Source organism: Cupressus sempervirens, chromosome 1 (assembly GCF_028749045.1).
Source record: "Cupressus sempervirens isolate cs-2001-9-10 chromosome 1, ASM2874904v1, whole genome shotgun sequence".
Classification (NCBI taxonomy): Eukaryota; Viridiplantae; Streptophyta; class Pinopsida; order Cupressales; family Cupressaceae; genus Cupressus; species Cupressus sempervirens.
The window spans coordinates 686,985,214-687,010,685 of NC_143118.1; the positions used below are offsets into that span (position 1 = coordinate 686,985,214).

Here is a 25,472-nt window from a genome sequence, read left to right on the forward strand (position 1 = left end):
TGCCCCAAAAAGGACAGAACTAGCTAGTCAAAGACATTGAATCAAAGGCAAGCTCAACAATTAAACATAATAAATCCCTTTAATTGTAGCACCAAAATTTTTTAAAATAAATATATTAATTTTAAAATTAAAAAACATTACAGATATTTTTAAACATGCATTTATTTTCATTATACTCTAAAGAATAAGAACATGAAGATGTCTAGGCAAGGGCCTACTACAACACAATGGTAACCATTTCACAGAGGTCTTGGGTTTGAGTATACTCGAGCTTAACACCTAATAATAATTAATCTCAACAAGTAATAATAAATTAATAATAAATAATCTAAAATAATGTGATTTTAGCCCATTATCTATTTTAAAATAAAATCTAAGACATTTACCACAAGATTTTTATTCAAGATAAATTCACAAAATCAAAGTGATTCAAATTATCTACCTAAATGAAAAGATACCAAATCGACCCAAATAATTCTAAATAAGATTGTGAAATTGAAGAAATGGAGCTTAGGGATAAAGGATTTCATTCCAACAATACTAATGGCTGAAATTAAAACAATACAAACCCAACAAAAAGGTCGTTCTCTAGCATTCAAAGCAGTATCATGCAAGCACCTGTGAAATGGCCCTAACAACAAAACAATAAACCATCACATATTACACAAAATTATGGATCTTGGTAGAAGAAGAAAATGATAGAGATTTCTTACATTTATCGTCTATCTTAGAAGTAATATTGTGAACTGCATATACTGAAGGGGGCAAAACTTGCATGTTCTTGTAATATGGATCACACAAATTGAAAGGCTCCAAATGGTGACCATTGCCATGAGAGCACTATTTTTTAAACTAATTGACTTCAAACACACTCTAAAATACCAAAGTAGTCATAAGACCTTATAGAAATACATGAGCAAATAAAATTGATTCAAAAAGATAAAATGACATGTTAAAGATATGGTAGCATCGATCAGAATTCAAGTATTGTTCAAATAAATCTGTACACATGCATGTATGTATACCATTTCATCATATGAATTGCTATACATGCATACACATACATACATAATCAGAATTGTTATTGCCATTAGCGAAATAACTCTTGAAATTGGCCACATTATCATCATCAAACTAAGTATATATTATGAAGCATTCATTCTCTAGGATCATGTTCGATCAAGCAAACAAGTCGTGGTTATAATTGTTTATTCCAGATCAAAGTTTGCATATGATTAGTTTAACCTAGTCACACTTGATTAGGATTGAGTTCCTTAATATCTAATTGTGTATCTTCATGAAGAGACATATGGTGAATAGACTTGACTGTCTATGATTGTGTCCCTTGGAGAAAATATAAGATATGGATCCAAACAAGAGACATGACCATCGAAATCAATAAATGATTATATCTCTTCATATTAGGATTGTAGTATAGTGGTCAAATAAACACTAGTTCAAATTTAGACCTACGAATTTGTTTTCAGTATTTTTCAATACTAATTTATCATTTTGAACTTGGTATCAGAGCCTCATTCCTTCTATAAAGCCTAACAACTTGAAGGTAGATCTTCAGAATTAGTCTAAGGAAGATCTGATCATATTATTTTTTAAGCCCTAAGAATTTGTGTTATGATAAATATCTTGCAAACAATGTATATTTTAATTCAGACCACATATTGAGCAGTGACATTTACATGTGATATGAGTCTCATAACAATCCATGTATACCTTCAAAAGATAGTATAGAGACAATTGATTCTAGAAAGAAATATTTGAATACTCTTTATAGTGATGACAGGAATATATTTTTTAGTTGGGATTTCTGATGGTTGTGTTGCTAGCATATGGAAACAATAAAAGTAATGAAATGTTCTCCAATAGTGATACATGTCATATCTACTTGCCAACAACAATCTAAATTAGAGTGGCTTTGGTATATATTTCCTAGAGACCATATGAATGTATTTGTAGATGAAATTCTCTATCAAAGTCATTTGATGGATTTGAATGAAGGTTAGAAAAATGTCGAAGAGTTCGATGACTAAATGGATCTTATGCCACCATGTACTATAGGTTTGGTGATGAAGACAAAACTGTAAAGCTAGGAAGTACTTTATCATATATAATTGTGTGTGTGTAATCTTGATTTCTTTAAGAACCCTACTTTGAATATATTTTAAAGTGGGCTTCGATTAATTTAACCGAGCCACTCATTTGAATTGTTATTAGCATAAGGGTGAGTCTGTAGAGGACTTGGGCTGAATATTACATGTTTAATGAGCTTTGTAATACGCATATTATTCAACTAACATGAGTGTTTAAATTAACTAATGATACAGTTGGTATACTCGATGGAAGTTAAAACTGAATAGATCTATATATTTTGTCTCATTCAATTGAGATTGTGAATTGCCAACGAAAATTCTTTAAATCTTCAACTGAAGAAGTATGGAATTCAAAGAAAATGAATTAAGTTGTACATTTTGAAGTTCATTTTTGGAGTGTTTGAGATACTAAAATTTGAAAGGTGAGGAAAAAGGTTGAATTGATGTGATATGCATAATCGAAAAGTAACTTTCAATGTGTCAAAATTTGGAGATTTGTCATAGTATTAGAGAGGAGATATTTCTTTCAAGTAATTTGAAATAGTAGCAAGGCTTGATAAATAATCCAATGTTCCATTACACAGAATGATTGAGCAAGTGTTCAAGTTAAAAGAGTTGTTGCTCCTTAGGGTTGAAGCCCTTAAACTTATGCAATCTTCATCTATTCAGAGGGTTAACTAACATAATTGACCATTTGTGTGGATAAGAAGATAAGACTCAACTATAGAACCAACTCATTGAAGGAAAATTTATTCACATGAGACATTATTAGCCAAAATTGTTATCACAAAGTGTGATTCCATATATTAAATTTGTGAAAAGGAGACTTCTCTTTACCAATGCAAGTTTAGTTATATGTAGTTAGTGACATCCTCATGGATGTTGGGCTTTTAGTTGCTGAAATAACACCCATATCAGGGCGAAAAATGACATGAGGTTGTCATGCTCTGGGCTATACCTTTCTACTCCTAAGATAATAAGATAGATAATATTATTAATGTCCAATAAAAGACCACAACGAGGGTCTATGGGACTGGAAGCTTACTTCAAGAAAAAAACAAACAAATGAAGCACCAAACAGTGACCACAAAAGAACAAGTACAACAAAAGAAGAAGAAGAAGAAAGTAGGAGACAACATGCAAAAGATTAGGTATCCGTCCTCACAAGGAAAAAGTCCAATAGCGACTAATTAGTGCAGCTACTAGAGGCCCTGTGATGAAGTTGAGTGTTATGAGAGGAGTGTCATTAGCGAAGAGGTCCCCTGTGGGGTCTCACAGATTTGGAATGGCCCATATTAGGGAAATTGTACGGATGCTTCACACCTTGAACCTGAGTTAAGGGCAAGAAGAAGATCGTAATAAGTTGTATCTGGGCCTAACTCCTAGGAAATGAAAGCTACAAAGTATGATCACGAAGCTGCAAGGACTCACAGAGATAGAGCACAATGCAACGTTGATCGATGTACCTAAACAAAATCTAAGAGGGATCTGCAATGTCTAAACAGACAGTAAAATCTCCCTCTAATCCCATAGTTTATGGGGCATCTGAAAAGAAAATGAGTCTCAAATTCTACCTCAGCTAAGGTACAAAGTGTGCACACTTGATCCTCTCTAGCAATATGGTGATCGACCTAGATCCAGAGTCTGTGTGAGCCCACCCTGACGGAGCCAAGGGAGATACGTAGGGAGTTTGTCCAATATCTGTGTAAGTACTCAGGGCAAACAATAATCCCATCCCGAATATCTAAGAAGTGCTTGGCGTAGAAAGCCATCTTCGAACGTAGTCCCCTTGGAGGATCCACCCAGGTCCGTATGATATAATGCCTATAGATGTCAAGTCTAACATGCTTGTTCAACTCCTACCGAGAGGGGAGTAAATGAGCAGGAGCGTCTAATGAGAACTGGTATGAAGGGAGACAGTCGATGTCGATCCCAACTGAACTTAGCAGGATAGTAGCCTAAGCATACCAACAACGGGCTCTAGTAGCTGGATCGAAGTATGCAATAGCAACTAAGGAGCAATAGGCTAAGTAAGGGTATCTGTGTTGACCTTCAACCAATTTTGTGAAACCATGAAGACTTTGGAGAAACCAAATCAAGTCAAAAATGGATGCAAGCCTGAATGGGTGAGCTTCAAACTCAACCAAAATAATATTGTGGGGGGTAGATTTGTGACATCTGATAATCCGATGGAGGAGAAAAGTCTGGGTATGCTCGATCATGGCCCAATCCAAATCTAAAAGGGAAGGACCTCAAACCCCAATACCATAGAGCACTGTGGGTCTTACTAAGGAATCCAAGAGGGATAGCTTAGATGATGTGTCCTAAAAGTGGTGTTTGAAGCACTATCTCTCGAGCATGGCTAGGGAGCCCAACCCTTTATTGATCCAAGGCTAAATGGCTAATCTCAAGCTGAAACGAGATCCAAAAATCTTAACCCCAAGGTATGTGTAAGATAATGTAATCTCAACTTCCCAACCCTAGAAGCGAAAATGGAGATGTGAGGTCTTCAAACTGTTGAAGACCATAACACGATTCTTCTCAAGGTTCACGACCAGCTGCCTCATGTCACAAAAAGATAGAGAGGAGAGTTGACTCCCAAATCCCAGTAGCTAGTGAGTGAAACATGGTGGACACCTAACTAGGATCTGTGAAGCTAGTGGGGCTGAGGAATCTTCTCAAATGGAAAATGAAGAGGTCTTGATCACTATCCTCAAAACAGATTCGGGTAAGGGGGTGGTTCTAGGCAGGATGACTAGAGATGGGTGGTAAAGGGTGGGAAGAAACGTGAACCAAAAGGCTAAGGAGGGCATGATCCACCAAGGGAAGACGAGAGATAGTAAAGTTTTGGATGGAGGGGAGGAAAGAAGCAACAATGAGGATATAATCAACCATGCTTGCAACCCTACTATGAGGCGAACACATAAAAAGCTTAGAACCTAGGAAGCAAGAGAGGCCATTCTAAATCACCAGATCGGAGGACTCACAGAGCTAGAGAAGGTGGAGACCATAGCAAGTTAGAGGTCCACTATTCCTTGGACAAACACTAAAGCCCCATACTAGTAGGATCCCTCTCAGTAGTATGAATCAAGTCGAACCCACAGTCATACTGGGGGGCCTGGAGATCTTTAGTCTATGCATTAAAGTCTCCTAAGATGATGATGTCACCCATAGCCCCAAACTTGGAGATGCTCTCGAATAGGTCTGTAAAAGGGTCCCTATCCTCAACACTATGAATGGCATAAGGTGAGAAGTCGGCATAAATTAACAAACAACAATGAAGATATCTCTCTCACGGCGACTGGTGCCACCAACTTGGATCCACATAAATCTGGCCTGAGAGTTAGAAAGAACCAATGTGGTAGTATTGAATAGATCATCTCTAATCAAACAAGTAACCCCATCATAACCACACACACCACCTGAAGCACAGACCTCCTCTTTGCAAACTAAAAGCCAATGATATCCTGTGTAACCTGGAAGGGGCTGAGCAAGACTCTCATGAGTCTCAGTAACCAACAAGTCAGCATACCCAACTGCATCATGGAGTAAGCCTGGCAAAGACCACAAGGAGCCATTGTCATTCCAACAGTTGACAAGCAGAGAGCCAATGGAGGGCTTAGACTTGCCCAAGTGTTAGTGCTCAAACCGTCATTTAGCTTGGGTATGTCTCGCATCCCAACCCTTGGGATGTGAGTCACGAATAACTGCTTTTAGATTCCTTATTATTGCCTATTTCTTGTTACTCCTTGCTTCTGCCACGAGGCTCCTAAAGTGCTTTAGTTCAGCTACTTGTGATTTTGTAAGGCCCTCATCAAGAAATATATTTGTGGGAAGAAGGAAGAGCTTCTTCTTTGCCCTGAGAGCTTGTAGTCAATCAGCCAGTGAGAGAAACCTAATAAAAAGGGTATCATTGTGTCCAAACCATGCTCTGTCTAATGTAATATCAGAAATACCCAGTTGCTCACTAAGAAATGAGTAGCCTATAGGGAGAGGATCAATGGAGGACGAAGGAAGACCTCTAACCCGAAGGTTGAGTTCCCTGAAGTGCCTAACCCAATCCTCTGCCAACTTCTCTTGGACAATTTTTTCGACCCCAAGTAGAAGCGTAGTGCTGGAGTTTTTACTATTGGAGGCCCAAGTTTTAATTTGCTGCTCTATTTCAGTCAAAAGAGATGTTTGCTTATTAACAAGCTCGGTCTGCTTGTTCTTGAGGTTTCCCATATCCCCGAAGTCTTCAATAATGGAGCTTATATCTTTTGTATTTCTTGTTGTTTGTGTGGTAAAAGTTTCAAAGAGGTCTTGGATGCGTGAAGAATTAGCCACAATCTGCTGGTTCAAATCATTCAATGATTGAGATAGGGAGTGAATAGTGTCCTGGAGAGTTTGATTCACTAATTTGTACTTCTACAACCACACTAACAGACCTTGGGAAACTGTTGAGCGAGAAAGCGTTGTGACTTTCAGAGCTGCATTATCCTTCTCCAATAATGTCAAGCGGTCAACTATCTGTTGTAGTGTTGCAGGATTGGGTGGGGGTTCCATGATTCAAAACAGTACTATGCAGTATATGAATAAACAAAACTAATATGTATATTAATAAACCAAAGCAAATACTATACCCGACATTCTGTCAAACAGTTCACATACAATCTTGTCTTGTTGTGGGTAATCTACTTGCAAAGGTATTTTGTTAAACACTTGGGCCTCAATCAAAGAAAGCACCAACAACTTGCCTACTGACCCCTCCAGAGTATAACGGCTCTGTTATAGCCCACATAACATGTCTTACCATGGCTTCAACCTATAGAGGGAATGGGCACGAACTGGAACTGGAAACAACGTTTGTTAGGCACTGAGAATGAAGTGAAATGTGTATTTTGAACAAGAGGTCACATAATCGAGCAGGCAGATTGTCAATTCTTCAGTTACTAGTTGTACAACTACAAAGCAATAGATATGGCAAATCCCACCATAACTTCGACGTCATTAAGGGAGCTTCAAAACATTTGCCCTCAGAATGGTGACAACAATGGGTGAGGGGTAGCTCTTGACAAAGGTAGTAGGAGTACATCGACACTAGCTATTTTCCTCTTAATATCAAACTACTCGCTAGACAACCATGTTATTTTAGGCAAAGGGTGACCAGAAGGACACATGGGCACCCAGGTCACGACAAAGAGGGTTGACTAGAAGGGCACACAGGACACGGCCACGACAATCAAAAGGGCTCACGGCTCACGACAAACAAATTATTTTTTTTTGAGAAAAAAAAACAATATAAGGAATTTGATGCATATATTGTTTAAGAAAAGATACAGTAATCTATTGTTGAGAAAGATTACATAGAAATTTGAGGCTGCTAAATGTTCGAAGCCTACAATTAGAGTCTAAGTGCAATTAACGTGTCTAACTATGTTTTGGAAATTGATTTTTGAGCCTACCCTTTGCTTGAGAAGGTGGCTTCGGTCCTAGTGGGACTCTTGTTCATGCAAAAAAATTTGTTATCTATGACAACTTGGGGCACCTAAAAGTTTGTATCAGAAGGAAGCCAAATCAACATGAATGCTTGATGTAGCCAACTCAAGGGATAAATTCACAATTTATTACATTCACTCATGTTATTATGGAATCGAACAAGTACATTTTTGTATGGGAAGTTGCTCTTGTGAACAATGTTGTAAATATTAAAACTAATAAATCATGTGCCTGATGATGAGTCCTTTGGAACAAAATATTTTCAATGATTGGAGTATATGAACAGCACTTGCCTCCGTTACAGAGGAAGCAGCTTAAGGATCTACATTTGTTGGCATCCAATAATATTGATTCAGAGGGAGTAGACCATGATGAGATGGTTTCTCTAGCTTTCAGTTGAGGTACATGATCATTGAAGTACAAACGACCGATATTCTCACCAAGCCTCATCCTAGAAGAGAAGTTGTGTGTATTCTTGGGACAAGCTTGATATGTTGGAGAATGAAGTTGTAGCTGAAAAGTAACTTCAGCATCAGTGATCTATTATTTGTATCCTTGCATATTCTTTCTTGTGAGAGAGAAGTTTGAGATGAAAGTCATTATTTTCACCCTATGAATTGAGCCATAGTGGATCCAACTTTTGATATGGTTCAAGGTGGATGTCATGTGTGTGCTAACATGATAACATCATGTGAGAGAATCCATGGTAAATTTGTGTTAAAAAATTTATTGTCATGTGTATTACTCTATGACTTTATGGGGGGGGGGCATTATGTCTATTACTGAAAGGTGATGATCCTTTTGATAACGTACATTTGTATTCAACATTGTAAGGTAATGACTTAACAATGTTCACTATCATGACGAATATCATGCTGACTTGATATTCATGGAAATGTCTTGATAGTTAATATCTCTTGGACTTATTGATAGATATCATGCTTACTTGATACCGGTTCTGTATCAATATGTTCTTAATGAGATAATCATGGTGGATATTATGTGACATAATATCTGTGGACATGCCATGATATGTTATGGTAGACATCATGCGTCATGATGTCAGTGCACATATCATAACTAGGATATATGAATGTCATGTGACTTGATATTCTGTATACTCCTTGATATCACGTGTTAGGTGATGTCTAAACCAGTTCATACTTGGTTCCCTTGCTAAGAGGGAGCATTAAAGATATGGTAGCATCGGTCAAAATTCAAGGACTATTCTAATAAATCTGTATACATATGTACGTGTATGACTACCAGCTCATCGTATGAACCGGTATACATGCATACACATACATACATAATCAGATTTTTTATAGCCATCAAGGAAATGGCTCTTGAAATCGACCAAATTATCATCAAAATAAGTATAAATTCTAAAGCATTCATTCTCTTGGATCATGTTCGATCAAGCAAAGAAATTGTGGTTATGATTGTTTATTCCAAATCGAAGTTTGCAGATGATTAGTTTATCCGTTTAACATAATCACACCCAATTAGGATCGGGTTCCTTAATAAATGCTCTTTAATATCTAATCGTGTGTCTTCACGAAGAGACTATGGAGAACAGACTTGATTGTCTATGATGTGTCCCTTGGAGCAAATATAAGATATGGATCCATATTAGAAATACGACCATCGAAATCAATAAATGATTATATCTCATCAAATTAGGACTGCAATATAGTCATTGAATAAACACTAGTTCAGATACAGACCTGTGAATTTATATTCTTGAACATGACCTTATATGCAAAGGATATGTAGTGAAAGCTGACCTATCCACTAGCATAATCATAAGGCTCAAAAACTTATAATCTTTATAATCTTCATGATCATTCATACCATAATTCTCTTTTTCATCATCTGAACCTTCCACGTCATTCTCATCCTCAGAACCTTCCACTTCATTCTCATTCCAGAAATACCCAAATCTATCAAGACCTTCGCTGACAATTGAGCATTCCCTTTTAGTCTTGTGCTCAATCAATAATTTTATTTCCACGGATCCTCTTTTCAAGCCTAGTAATTGATTTTTCAAATCTTCAGGGCAGTAATACAGATTTAGTGTCCGATTTTTCCATAAAGGAGAATTCCTGATGAAGAAATCAAACCCGGCCACTTCATTATCTTTTTCAATAATATGAAAAATCCATGGCAAATGCTTCTCTTTCAAGATATGCAAGATCCATAGGCACACTTCTCAATTTTGGAAATATTAATTCTCTTATTTTCTCCTTCGGCAACTCATTTCCCCTTTCCATTGCAGTGACCTGATGTGGCAGATTGACACGTAAAGCCATAACATTTTTTACCAAAAGTTAGCATATCAAAATGTAATAAGAAGAAAATTATCTGCCATCATGCGTGGGGATGAATTAAGTTCTTCAAGGGCTGGAAAGATGCCCACAAGTTTAACCTCCAGAAAAAATTCCAGGTCTTCTCGGGATTATTTTCTCAACAATTCCACATCTGAAAATGATATAACTGTCTGTCCTTCAACAGACCCAAACCTCTTTTTAAGCACACATAATTTTGGCGGTAGTTTAGCTAATTGGTTTGAATCCTTTATATAGAGCTCAATCAATCTATAAGAATTTATCTGCAATGCATGCAACTTTAAAACTTTACTTTTTCTGAGGAGGAGTACTTGTGGACAGTCTGCTGTCAGGGACTCTAGAGAAGAAGAACCTGCCAAAATCACACAGCTCAGATGGGGAGCTTGAATTTGCAAATGAATTAACCCTTGACAACTTAGAAGCACCAAATTCTCAACAGCATGGCATGATTCCAGGAGTCTCTGGAGCCTGTGCTCGGTCAAATTTTCAATATTGGCCAACAGGCAAACCCTCGGTGTGTTGGAATTTTCTTCAAGGGAAGGAATTTCTAGAAGATAAAGCCTGCAATAAGAAATGTCTCCACCCATTGCAACCAAAAGTGGCAATGGGTGGAGACATTTTCTTCTACCATGGACGGGCAACCACTTCAAGAAACATCTGTTTCACTCGTTTCTTACCCAGAGTCCATTAATCTCAAATCCTTAAATTTTTATCTATTCATTTACTAATGAGGAAAGCAAGGCTAGGGTGCAAAACTTGGAGCAGACTGGAGTGGCATCAAAATACGATAAGGAATATAATAATTTCAAAAAAAAACTATCTACACTCTACAGCATAGTTGGAAAACTCGGACTCGGCAACAACTCACCAAGCCGCCCAAAAGTTTAATAGGGAAAAACTAGGCCATTTTTTTAAAAAACTCGGGAAGACTCAGGAATCTAAAAAAATCTCTGCAATTTAGTTAAAAATACATTTTTTGCCAAATTTAATGAGAAGATGCATCTAATAAGTTAATTAAAGAGAACACAAAAGAAACAAGTCTCTAGAACGCACAAATGCAGCTGGCATTGCAAAAAATCATTTTTTTTGCCCTATATTGCAGGGCCAACATGTGTTTTCTGCTGTTCCATGAGTTTTTAAAAAAAACTCGCCGATTACTCGGTGGGCAATCGGTAATTTTGCCTCCTGCCAAGTAAATCCTTTCTGCGAGTTTTTCAGTGAAAAACTTGCTGAGCTCCAAGCTCAAAAACTCGGTAAGTGTCAGAAACTCACCGATTACTCAGCAATTGTTCCAACTATGCTCTACAGTATAGCACCCTGTGCAAACAGAGTTCATCATTCTAAATTTTGATAGGGCAGCTATAGGCAAACCAAGGGATGCCAATAATGGTTGTTACTTCACAGATAACAAGGGCCAACTTCTTTTAATTTCTGGCTGTTGATTTGGAAAGCAACAAAAAAATGGCATATAAGGTCTGGCATTTGGCAAAGGAATCTTAAGGGCTATTTAGACTGGATGGAAAATCTGTGGAAGTTGATTTCATGCTACTTATTGAGGTGATTAAGAAGGTGGTTTGAAGCTACTTATTGAAGTGATTAATAAAGGTTCATGGACTCATGGTTGCTAAGAAATATATAAGACAGCATACAACCAAGTTTTGATAAGGTAGACTCAACTTCATTTATCAAGCAAAAAACTTGAAATGCAGTTGCTACGTGGCAGTTAATGGGTGATTAAGCTTATTTCAAACCACTGGAAGGAATAAATGGTGTAGGATTCCTTTTTCCTCCCAGCTGCTATTTCTCTCCTTGCTGAGGATATGAGGTCCTCAAAAGAAAGGTACTCCTATTAAGGAGATTAATATTTAGCTCATGATCAAGAGTCGGTAAGTAATAAAAGGAGTTTAAATCTGAATAAGAAGAGAAGAAAGCAGGTCGAAATGTTATATAAAAAAGAAAGATGATGCAGGAGCATCTTAGATTGTTGGGAAATCTTGCATCAACCAAAATATTTTGTGTTCAGTTTACAAGTTTTCCAGTCTGTTGATTGTTTTCATGATCCTTCATTTGATTGAGCTAGTACTTGCATTGATCGGAGTAGGATCTGAACCTAGTCTAAATTTTTTTTCCTAGGTTTACAGCTCTTTTGGTTCATTGTTGCTCAAGTTGTGATTCATTCTCTCTCAGGGAGCATGTTCTTGCCAGTTTCATGACTGTTGCTAGATTGTTATCTTGTGATGGAAATCTACGACAGGGAATCTTCGGCGGCATATTCAGCGATGTTTTGGGATCATGTGAGGACCTAAATCCTTCAAATGTCTTATGCTCTTCATTCCTTGTGATTTGGGTTCAGACATATTTCATGTAATATGTTTCCTTTTCTTGGGGAATGTTTGGGATCTTGAGACCAACCTGCATGTCGTGATGGCTATATATTGTAATTGATGGATCTCTGGAGGCAAGTAGTGATAGGTAGTTAAGGAAATATATCTTTTTATTGGATCTAAGGTCTCCTGGCATGTAAGAAGACCTATTGCTGAACCTACGTACTTTGACATCTGACTAATGAATGCTGATCTCGCTCGGTTCTCTCTGAATACTTCTTGTTTCTGTTGTTTTTACTCTAGCCTCACAGTCGGACTGATCTTTTTCTGGGATCTCTCATGTTGGGGACTGTATCAGATTATAAGGCCTGGAAGGTGACTGCTGGTGCATTAGATGGTTTCTGATTAAATATCTCCATTCCCTTTGCCTCTCTACATGCCCACCAGTGATTCCCCTATCTTTGGTGTCTTCCCTATTTCAAGAATGATGTTCCTGTCTGTCTTTTGTCAAGACATTGGTATTTAGTTTGTAGCACGTTGATATGGCATGAAGGTGATGCTTGAGGCCCCTTGTCATAAAACCAGGTTGGCGTTATGTTCAAAGTGCAATAGGCCAATTTCTAGGTTGAATTGATAGGACCAAAATCAGTTTGTTGTATAGACTTGTCATTTTGACAGGACAAACTAGCCTGGAGTGTTTCGTTTGAGGGACTTGTATTGCAGTAATAATCTTCTCTTTTTGGAAATTTGACAATGGAAGGAATGTAATAGAGTATCCATACATGGTTGAAAAGATGTGAAAACAATGCGGCAAACTCTTTATCAGTTTAATATTAAATGGTGTTTTTAGGGCGATAAAATTTTTAATGTGTAATTCTTTTCATTTCATTTGAACCTTTTGTGACCAGAATCCATGCTTAGCTGCTAAACTTTTTTGTGACTGGTTTGTGCCTTACCAGGTTATACTCGGCAAAAAAATGAATTTAGTTGTGTGATTACTTCACTAGAATCAATAATGACTAGTGTTGCTACTACTGCCAATATAGGTAGGATAGTTTGATACCGTAAACCTTGTCAGAAACAAGAATCTACATGTTGATTACAGCATCAGAATCTGTGTCCGCTTACTTGGCAATACTGGCAATTCGTTTACACTGGTTTGATACCATTAACTTATCAATAATGCCCATTCAACATTTCTGTTTGCACTTGGATTCACTCCATGTGATCTAAAGCCTAAAATTGGTGCAAATGTTACAAAATCATTCACAAATCCCATTTTTCCTTACACTTACACTTTACTCGCCTCAATATATTGTACAATCATAATCTAAAGTCTAAGGCTGTATATACTTATGACTTAAATTGCAATATTCAAATGTTAAGGATTTCAAAATATTTCAATAAAGTCATAAGACATGTTCCCAAGCTTTCAGAAGTACAAATTATGACAAACATAATTGTAAAGAAATTTCCAAAAAATTTGCCAGACATATGCAGTCTAAAATACAGACATAAAACATCTTGGGAATCAGAATGCCAATGATAAAAAGTTTCCAAAAAACGATCATACACTAATTGAACATGATTGAAGTTGAAATGAAAAATAAAGTGTGAAGAAGATTCCCAAAAATTGCCAGACATATGCAATCTAAAATACAGACATAAAACATCTTGGGAATCAGAATGCCAATGATAAAAAGTTTCCAAAAAACGATCATACACTAATTGAACATGATTGAAGTTGAAATGAAAAATACAGTGTGAATAAGATTCCCAAAATATTTTTTGTCCTCCATAGTCCAATTGTTTGAAGATGGCCCTCTTCAATCCACATTGACTCCCATAAAAAAAATTAGCATTAATGATTACAATTTTCATGTCTACAAAATGCACATTTACACTCCAAGCATAACTATCAATTTTTACTGTAAGCACAAAAAGTACTATCCTCTTTTGGTGGCTGTAAAATTGCATCTTTCCCACCCCTCTCTTATATTTGCTATGTTAATAATAATTTACCAAAATGGATTGAGATTCCCATGTGTGTGCCGAAACATCAAATGAATAATCACTCATTTAAATTTTAGACATAGTATCCTCATTTCCAGCACATGTTTAGGTAACATTACAATTTTGGGAGAACAAAAAAATATTTCCTAGAAAACTCATCTATACCCTGCAGAACTCTATTTAGTAACAAAATCATTATTACTGTGACCCAGATACAATAACTGGTGAGCATTCACCCAAAACCATTGGCTGGGAAAAGCAAAACAATCTGAAATAGAATTCATTTCAAGCTGGCCAGAAACATTTGTTCCACTGCTGTTAGATTTTAACTTCTCCAAAAACATTCAAGAAAGTTCTTGCTTAAGCAGCAATATAACATTAAATTTAAGACATGCTATCCCAAAAAGCAAAATAAATGATCCCTCAAATCCTGGGAAACATGTGCCCTGCAGCATCATTTCAAATAAGATGATCACTTAAATCCTGGGGAGCATGTGCCCTGTGGCGTCATTTTCTATCATTATCTATTGACTATATTTTCAAGATAACACAAATTTCACCTAGTATTTATGGCAAAGACAAATGAAACTCGTTGCCTTTTAATCACTGCCAATCGAAATTTAAAAATATACATTAAAATGGGCTGTATTGATTACAAGGTGTTACATAGCTTATATGTACGCAGCTTCTCATATTAATGTAATAAATGATGAGAAAAAGACCAGCTATTTCAGTGATCAAACCTTAAAGAAAAGCTCCATACAACAAAGTAAATTATTAGAATGATATAGAGAGTCCCTCATGAAAGCAAAATACTGACCTTCAGATTCCCCCTTTTCATCCATAAAACTGGCAAACCTGGCGAAGGAATGCAGTGTGTCACCCTAAAATCCATGCTTTATCCTGAAAAAACGCTCATCTAAACAAGGAGGAATCAAGCATCAAAAACACCAAAACTTTAGTAGAACCCTGGGATCCAAAAGTTCTGCTATAGCATCTGAAAATATGTTTCTTCTGTAAGAAATAAAAGATGGCTGAATTTGTCCTGGCTCCAACTGTCTAGTCAAACAGCTGAAAACTGCATACATACGGTGACAGGCTGATTATGATCCCTGTTCAATTTGACAGATGTTATATATGAGCTCTTCCATTTAAGTGAAATTTTATACGTTTTTTATTCATCACAATGCAAAACCACACAATGTGAGCCAGCATGTTACAGACACAAACTGAAATTTTGTTTTACCATTGAAGGTTGAAGACTCAATTTGCGGGTGGAGGTAATAATTTCACCTATGCTGTGCCCCCTCGCCATCATTGCAGCCACTGAGAAGTATTTATAGTAAGTTTGGCATGAGTCTTAATGGAGGCAAACACATTATTGCAAAACTCTTTATGGCAGTCTGAAAACTGTTTACTGGCAGCTGTAGAAGCCTATCGGCCAATTACTGTGCTGTTATAGTAAAAAAAATGGTGTTCTCTTGTCTTGAATTTGGTTTTTATTCATTTTATGTGTTGCAAACTACAATTGGAGCAATTGTTATGTTGTCATTGATGTCAAACCTAATGGTAAGATGGAATGTTAAACCTACTGGAAAGACATTTACTAACAGTGTAGGGTGACATATCATTTGATTGATAAAGAGGATTTGGGAAAAAGAGATAGCAAGGTGAGCTAGTGAGTGATGATGAGTGATGGTAAGTTGAGTATCATGGAGATACAATGGGCACTTGATAAGTTAGTCCTTGACAAGATAATGTGTTGTTCAAACATTACATGAAGTGAAGAAGACAGTTAGATGAAGTTTAGAGTTGGAACAAGTCAAAAGGATAAGCTTGACCAAGTATCAGCATTGGTTGGTCAAGGAAGGAGCTAAAGCAGAAGATTAAGTAACTTAAGTAGAAGCCGAACAAATTGGTTCAAGCCGAGTTATAGTTATTGCCAAATAAATGTATGAAGAAATGTTAGTAGCAACCGAGCATAGTAATGGCCGAGTAAGCCAATTGATGCCGAGTGAGACAGTATAGTGTATGCCGAGCTACATAGTGATGACAAAGCAAAAGAACACAGTGATTGCCGAGTGACAGCAAAAGCTACAGTTTGAGAAAGATTTGAATTTGAGGCCAACACAATTGAAATTTTGAATTACTCAAAGCGTGTGAAAGTTGAATTGGTACATCTGGACCTGAGGATAACTAATTCACCCCCCTCCCCCCCCCAGTTATTCTAAATCATTATAACATTATGTTCTCTTGTGATTTCATACATGTGCTTCGAGATGCATATGTACATTTAATCATATTGGCCATCCCTTACAGAAACTTAAAGTCATAAAAATGGCCATATTTGCAAGTTTAGGTGTTGCAAAGATGAATTTTGAAGCTGATGAGCTTGAAAAGGTTGGGAACTCCAAGAAATTCAAGGCCATTAAATTTCGTTACTCATTTATGTTGTTACCTGCTCACTGCAATCTGTTGCCCGAGATGAATTATCTCACTATATGAAGTTGAGATATTGCAGGCATTTATTCTAGCCTCTTATTCTACATATAGAACCTCATTTAAATAGAGGCAAGAAGTCAAATTTGAAATAAATGCAACTTCTATTGTTTGTACAAATAAACAAACCAGAAGAAGCAGAATCCAAGCTTTCAGCTGTGCTCATACACCTTGGCCCTGGTGTTATTCATAATGTTGCTCAATAAATCAGAAATCTCTTCACAGAAAAATCAAAAACAATAATTTTGTGACATGAGTAGCTACCCTCCTCACAGAAAAATCAGAAGCAAAAATTAAGTTTGGGTAATTTTTCCTTCTTGTTTATTGACTGAATTTTTGAATCCCATGTAAAAAATGCATTTTTCTTTTACTATTTAAATGTACAGTGTATGCTTATTATTCAAAACAATGGTTCATCAAAACAATGAAGATACACACGTGATTATTGTGCCCAATTTACCTAACTAGTACATAAAATTTAGTTAAAAAGTTGAAACACCACAATTCTGTTTTATTAATGTCATCTATATTTATATCAATAATCACACAATTAAATCAAATATATAACTTGCACTTTCTATTTTAAAGTAGCCATTTGAATGAAACTGGTTATAAAATTCTCAACATTTCAAAGATGTACATAGTATAACTTCCTCACCAATCCGCACACAAATTTCACATTACAAAAACAGTCATCAGTGTAATAGCTAGTTATATATCATGGTCTAATAGCATATTGATTGTGTTTCAAGCCTACAACAGTGCAGCCATATCATTTAACCTGCCTTCAGTTAATGAAATGTCCCAAAAACTAGCTGGGAACTACATTACAGTTTCCCACACACATTCCCCAATAACAGCTAGCCTTGGACTACTTATTTTTTCAAGGTACTCATCACAGAATAGTTCGTCATGGTCAACATATTGCTCCTCCATATGTAAGGTTTTCTTAGGGAATACAACAGCCAGATCTTCCTCTGGGAGCAACTCAAGATGGTCTTCAATTTCAGGCCACTTCTGTGGAAAAACAAATATTAACAATGGGTCAGCAAGCTTTTAATCTCAATAATAACAATTGACATTGTGTATGACGAAAAGATCTATCAATATAAAAATTATCAGGCTCCATATTTAAATCAAAATGGGGACAACCACCAGAATTCATATAAAAAAGACACAATAGAAATAGGGAATAAGAAAAAATTTAAATATTCATATGAAAACATGCATTAAGTATGTATTTACACATTATAGAACCCTACAAGACAAGAATTGGAAAAATTCTTATGCCGAATTTGAGTTATTTTGAGAATCGGAGTCAAATTTTCTGAAGAATTTACTATCAAATTTCATTGTCGATATGCAGAATTTATAGGGACAATATCCTCTAGAGATCCCCTATCCCTAAAACTTCCCGGGACATCTGATAAAAATCCAGAAATACATCCAAGTAACATAAAGAAAACATTATATATTAAAAGAAAAGAAAAAAAAAACTTATTAGCCTCCTACCTGAACACGAGCACCAAGATGGTTCCCCACAAGATGTACCCAATCAGGAATCTCAGGTCTGTAAATTAGATTTCGTGCCAGGTGCCTTTCCTTCTCTGAAAAGAAACATAGCAAGGATCAGGAATCAAGTTTTTAAAAGGAACTAATAAAACAACAAACACTAAGCCAATACAGAAAACCCAATAAATTAAACACCGCCATTCTAAACAAAACAAGTCTGTAGTGCTGTGAAGTTCCAGCCAAATGCTAGCAGGACTGCTTTGTTGAAAAATGTGCCCGACATTGGAAAAATGCACACAAAGCTTGAGGTTATGACAGAGTTTGTATGTCCTATCGCAACCATGTCTTAAATTTCAAAATGCAATAAGGTACGGAATGACAAAAAAAATGTAAAGATTGTATAAATTTTGTTAACAAAAACGCATTCAATCTTTTTTCATCTATCTGTGTGAAAATAGCTCCGGTAATCCTATACATAAGAGATTTGTGAAGAAAATGTAATATGCTTAAGATGGAAGATGATTCAATATTGGTTAGACTAATTGTGCTTTCTATTAAAAATTAAAATGAATACCATGTAAGGACTGATTTCAACAATGGAATGGATAGTTTCATTGGCATTAACTGTTTAAGATCCTAACAGCTCTAGCCAGACAAAACACAAATATTGCATAGACTGTTAGGATTGTAAAAGCCTTAAATGTAGGATACAAGTGCAAAGACATTCATGAAAAGGATCATAATTCTAGGCAATGCAAGAAATAATGATCGTGACATAAATTGAGAAACAAATCACAAAATTTAATTTCAAAGAAAAATTGAACTCCATAAAGAGATCAGATTACTACTGACCATCTCCACTCTTGAACACAATACCACTCTGTTATTTTAGCGCTGAACAATGCATATATGATATATGCAACAAAGAATGAATTAGTGATCTTTTGATAATAAATCTCCTGGAAAAGCCTCCATTTGTGATGAGGAGTTCCCTTGCCCATGTTTTTCTTTCATGTAGCTGACTTCTGATCATGCTTTCTCATTACAAAGGACATAATCACAAGCACAACTGCAGTTAACAGTCCTTATACTACAATGGAAGCAATCCTTCCATTTATTAGATATTTTCTACTTTAATCATTTTGATAATCCTTTGGAGGTGAAAAGCCAATCCCTGGTCATCTTGAAAACAATGGGGAGCCAAGGGCTGTAGAACGAGATGATGCAAAATATCCCTGTTAGTAGGAGGATAATGAATGACTACGAAAAACCATATGTTGAGATTAAGAAAATTGTAGATTTTGAGTAAGTTATATCCACATTAGTTCAACTAAACTTTTAATTTCAGTATATGTTGGAAGAGCAATGTTGTGGTTGTGCATTTTGAAAGTGTACAATGATAAATAAATAAAAGATTGCTTTAATGTGGACATTTTTCTGTTTTCCAATGCTATGTCAATTATCTAATCCATGTCTGTATTAAATAGTTCACAAATGAGGTTGTGCAGGTAGTATTGGTACAACTGTTGTGCACATAATATGTCTGCACCTTCATAGTTGACCTAGAATTGCTGATAGAAACAACAAATATATATTAAAATCTATGTACCGCTGAGTTTCACGGATGGAGATGACAGGGGATTGCAGGACATGTTTCCAGTACAAGGCTACTTTTGTGAATTATTTTAGGGGACGGTTGTTAAAAAAAGTTTATACCAGTATCCATATTTATATACCAATGCTGAACAGTATTGCATTAAAAAGTAACATCAAGTGACTCAGTTTTGTTGCAAATGTGCATATTCTTTAGCAACTGAGTTTCATAACTTTGGACTTGATGTAGCATCTAATGTTGGTTCAGTGAATCATATGCCAAAAAATAGTGTCAACTGGCAGGGTACTTCCAAAATTTGCTCCTGATGCAGGAATGGGATACCACCATGGGGAACATCCCCATGGAGCACAACATAAAGCAGAATTTAGATTTTTGTTTAGTTGTCTTGACACCAAGAGAAACAAGAACTTTTGCAAAATCAAAATTCAAAAACTGTGTTCTGAAACCCATTCCCTTCAAATATACAGTTATCAAAATTATTAACTGTTCCAAGCTTCTGAATGTAGAATAGGATACAAAACATGAGATGTACCCCAACAAAATGAATAAAAAATAAGAATGCTTTAGGCAAATTGAGATAAGTTATTAGACATTCAAATAGAAAAAAAAACTTGAAAATACAGTAACTCTTTTATCAACGCAAAAAAAGTTAGCAACCATTTCAGACTGGTAATTAGTTACAAAAGATAGAATGTACACCTAAATAAGACCAAATGGTAAATACTAAAAAGTGCATAAGAAGATTGAAAGAATCTGAAATTGCAAAAACAACTCATTATATCATATGTAGATGTATCCATAATGATTTCATGCAGCTCTAAGTGCAAAACATAAATTCTGTAACAATGCAATAAAGCCAGCAGAAGGATCATTCAATAGAGCAAACACATTTGAAAGACAATCATAGGCACATGATCCTCTTCATGGTGTGACGACTATTAGTAATTGATCATAAAATGTATGCCCTTATTTCTCAATGGATTTATTTTACAGAACTATTACTAATTGTTATGTTTCTGTTCTCAGAAAATGGTGACTTCATTGAAATTTTGAAAGGGTTTAATGGTTTGTGTGTATAGTTTGATTAGACCAATGTTAAGAAACTGCAAGCAATTTATTAGCATCTTCAAAAGAGAACAGTTTTCACTACATACAAATAGAGAGTTGGTTAGACAACATTTTACTATTAGGAAATAGAGGAATTGATTCTATGCAAACATGTATAGATGGCATCTCTAGAGTACTAAAAATTATCAAACTGTTGTAAAACTTAAAAGATGTTATCTATAAAATCCAATAATTTTCACAATACTCAAATTGTCCATGGTATTTGATTGGATTGATTGAACTGTGAATTCAATGACATAGATTTTACACATACAATTAATGCAATGCAAAACACCCTAACGTTGTATTACTCATAAAGTTAAGATCAAAAATTACTGAAATCACCCACATGCATGTCATGTTAGAAATCAGTTCTAATTGCAATAATTCTAACATGAAAATGCCTTTTGGTACAAAACAACAAAAAACAGATGGCTGCATAAACTAATTAATGCAAAAACAAGGATCAGCTATGAGCATCTATAATCTATCAATGCACCGTGCATTTTCTTTTATGACCAAACTAATCAGTAGTTGATTCCCCTCAAATGGTGTTTCTGAGGAGTAGAAGAATCACTATTCCATCCAAACCGAAGAGGGAATCCCCGTTACCCTTTGGTCATTCATTGATGTCAGGATCATTGATGTCAAGATCCTGAACATCTCGCAAAAGATTAACCATCATGATGAATGATGCTCCTTGCTTAATGTGGTTTTCAATGGTTATTTCAGGATCACAGATTGAGCATGAAGTTTGTACACATCTGTCAGTCTTGTCAGGCAAGACAAATTTCATAGTTTTGAAGTTTTGTTGAAAGGTTCAAGAAGAGAGTATGGATGCCATATCTGGATGGATAGTTCTTGTTGCTGGGAATCGCATCTTTTGGATATCGTTGAAACTGAAGTTTGTTGACCAATTTATTTGCTCTGGAGACAAACAAGATTGGCATTCATACCTCTTGCTTCGGCAATTTATGGTCTTGCGGTAACAATCTCAATCTTCACAGTGGCATGGGAAGCTTCTAGCAATGTCTTAAAGCAGCGTCTTCGAGTTTCAGTCTAATTATTTATTTCTGTTGACTCAACCTGTTGATATCATTAAGTATATAGATCCACCGGTGAAGAAGATTTATTACAGACCCGTGTATGTGATTTGTAGTATTAGGAAAATACAGGGAATGCAATCCAGTTGAGTAATATATGTACTTTCAAACGGCTGCCATCCATTATTTCTTCTAATAAACAAAGACTGAAACTGGAGTTTGTTGAGCAATTTATTTGCTCTGCAGACAAACAAGATTGGCATTCATACCTCTTGGTTTGGCAATTTGTGGTCTTGCGGCAACAATCTCAATCTTCACAGTGGCATAGGAAGCTTCAAAGATGTTAGCTATGTCTTAAAGCAGCGTCTTTGAGTTTCAGTCTAATTATTTATTTCTGTTGACTCAACCTGTTGATATCATTAAGTATTTAGATCCACCAGTGAAGAAGATTTATTACAGACCCGTGTATGTGATTTGTAGTATTAGAAAAATACAGGGAATGCAATCCAGTTGAGTAATATATGTACTTTTAAACAGCTGCCATTCATTATTTCTTCTAATAAACAAAGAATGAATGTAGTCAGAATTTGTTTTCGTATTAAACTATCAAAGGGTGGCCCAACTTTTATCATCACCTCCAGAAGAATCACACAGCAATAAGGTGATGTTTGTCAGCAGGAAAAATATATAAGGTTGAGCGTATCGGACTCTCATAGAATGAATTTCTTGTGACAAACTGATAGGGAGGCCCTAGGAACTCAATGGTTCTTGGGCTGTCTCTGCAAGACTTGGATGGTTTAGAAACTACAAACAATATATATGCTTTTACAAATTCTTCTTGGACTTTCTCAACGCTTTTTGTAGTATATATGACTTTCGTTCCATGCTAAGGACATGTATCTTCAAGATCTGGATGGAACTAATCCCCTACAAACTCTCTCCTAGAGCTTGCCAATCAACATAGCTAACGACTTGATGAAGCCTGAAATTCTCGGTTCCATTTGTGCAAGATTTGAAATTTGAATGCAACATTAATAGCATAAATAAGATAGAGAACATGAAATGTCAGTATGCTGAAGGTGTTCATTTGAAAACAAAAGCTAGCAATCATCGAACTGATCATGACAGGGTTTAAAACATTCTGCAGTATTTTTCAAAAAGTAGTGTACCACAATGTTGTTGGCCATGTTCGAAATCCAATGTACCAGAAACAATGGAAATTAGGCACTCCTATCTGCAATACACTTGCTGCTGGCAGATATAACTAAGTGACTACTGTGAGTCATGCTATGCAGATATACAGAAGTTTGATGATCAGAGTAAGCACATGAAGAACACCAAATATCTCTCCCGCATCCTTTCATGATAAGGATTGATGGAAAAGGGTTGAAATATAACATTTAGTGATATCACCAGAAGCAAATACTTGGGCAGCATGTATATACCTCAGTATTTCATCATTCGTATTTATAAGGATGTAAAGGATTATGTTTTCCAGATTTGTCACAGTAGAAAATATCACGTTGTGACTATGAATAAGTCAAAGTATCATACAGCACCATCCTGTACATATCTGATATTAAGCAACTAACTGTAGAAGATTGTTATGATGATCATATCTGATAAAGGAATTACAACCACCTACAACAACAACATATTGGTCCAGTCTGACACAGGGAAGTATCCGAATGAAGTACGAGTGAAATCTGGGAAATCCTGATACAGTATTCTTGATCATGGAGACTTAAGTGCCCATCTTTCACTAAGCCGTTAGTAATTGTTTGATGATATACATCTAACGATGCTTCATGTGTTCTGCAGTTCTGGACTATGTACGTGGAGGATGAAGACTTTCCTAAATACTTCATTATGTGCAGTGAGGACATTCTCCCGGATGATGCTCAACCCGTGAAAAAAAAGCCAGCAGATGTGATGGAAAAGCAATAGAGAAAACAAATCTCGGATGCCGGTTTGGAGGCAATATGCGTGAGAACGGAGTTTTTATTTGTCTAGAGGATCGCATTCGATTCTGCAAAGCACCATGGGAAAACTGAACACGCATCATGGATTGATAAATATGTATTCAAACGGTAGATGCAAAGGATATAAACACATGCCGATGAAGAAATATATCGAAGGAGTATTTAAACCGCCGGTTATGATTTGATATAGTTAAAACCATATTAAAAACTAGTTAGTTTTAATGAAGAGGTGCAAGGTTTGGAAAGGTAACTGATACTTTTTGATTCTCTATAAATATATGACATGTAAAATCAAACAGACCATTGTTCATATTTTCCAAAAAACTCTCTCAATTCTTGAAGCATATATGTAATTAAAATTCCTTCCTTGGAAAGATTGAAGTTGAACTAAGCTCTTGGATAGCGAACCATTGGGCATATATTTTGATATTGTATGAAATAAAATTGTGTTGAGTGGAGCATCAACATTTGAGTGTCTTCATTACGAATTTCTCTACAATATAATCAGTAAAAATTTTTATTCACTTTAGAGTTAAATCACTATATTGTTCTTCCTTTATGATAATCTTTATTTTCTATTAGTAATTTGTTATTAGGATAAGTGGATCAAATTGTTCATCGCTATTTAAACCTGATAAATACAAATATTGTGAAATATTGTAATTGTTTCTTTATCTCTATCTATTTTGTCTCTATAAGGGTTAAAACATTATAGACTGGTTCAAATACGCATAACTACGAAGTGATTTGACGCATCTTGATAATTGAATTGTTTATAGATTTAATATAAATAATATCATAGAGTTGTATGTGAAAACATATAATCTCGACTCTATTGCCCTTTTAAATTTCAGCACTGATCATTAACTCGCTCATAATTCTCAATCTATATTCTGGCAATATTCTAATGTTTTTCTTTTAAGGGTTTGATATCTATTTGTTTTAATAATTCATTTTTAATCTTATTTCAGCATTCACAAATTTATTGAGGTAATCATATTTTTGGAGATTAATACTCACCATTAATCTTTGTCATTTTGAGAAACTGTTTGTGCATTGAATCTATCTTCTATAAACATCTTGGATCAAAGTTTGTTATCCAAGATTAGGCGCACGCACCGGCCTTGGTTTTGCAGAGCCAAAAGCGCAGAGGATTTAGATCGAATTGATTGATCCTGTCAAGTTGGCCACAACCGATTAGATATCCCAGCATCGAGCAAGCAAGGCTTGAAGGATTCTAATATACGGTTTTGGGAACCAACAGATTGGCAACTCTACTAGGGACACTGCAAGTAAGCTTTGCATACTTACTCCATCAGACCAATGTAGAGACTCATTAAAACACGATTTTGTGGTAAGATTCAGATTTTGTTTTTCAAGTATTTGCCAAGATCGTGAATAAGTTATTCAATTTAATTTTAGCATTTACCATTTGCTGTTTTA

The 25,472-nt window shown here is 35.7% G+C and overlaps 1 protein-coding gene and 1 long non-coding RNA gene across 3 annotated transcripts in view; both read right to left on the reverse strand.

The window, feature by feature from the left end:
- Positions 1-14,629: 14,629 nt before the first annotated feature.
- Positions 14,630-15,660, reverse strand: LOC149579801 (uncharacterized). 2 transcript variants are annotated; one of them, XR_016359719.1, is made up of 3 exons: positions 15,518-15,660; positions 15,092-15,383; positions 14,630-14,770 (listed from the first exon to the last, which is right to left on the reverse strand). It is a non-coding gene; the product is annotated as an uncharacterized LOC149579801 (long non-coding RNA). The 2 variants fall into 2 exon arrangements; XR_016359718.1 differs by lacking the exon at positions 14,630-14,770 and having other exon boundaries at positions 14,888-15,383.
- Positions 15,661-17,320: 1,660 nt separating this feature from the next.
- Positions 17,321-25,472, reverse strand: part of LOC149579802 (uncharacterized) — a 54,402-nt gene continuing 46,250 nt past the window's right edge. The window contains exons 3-4 of the mRNA XM_089786933.1: positions 18,283-18,377; positions 17,321-17,787 (exon numbers count right to left, since the gene is read on the reverse strand). Of these exons, the coding sequence (XP_089643059.1) occupies positions 17,593-17,787; positions 18,283-18,377 (290 nt within the window). The 3' untranslated portion in view covers positions 17,321-17,592. The remainder of the gene's footprint in view (positions 17,788-18,282; positions 18,378-25,472) is intronic.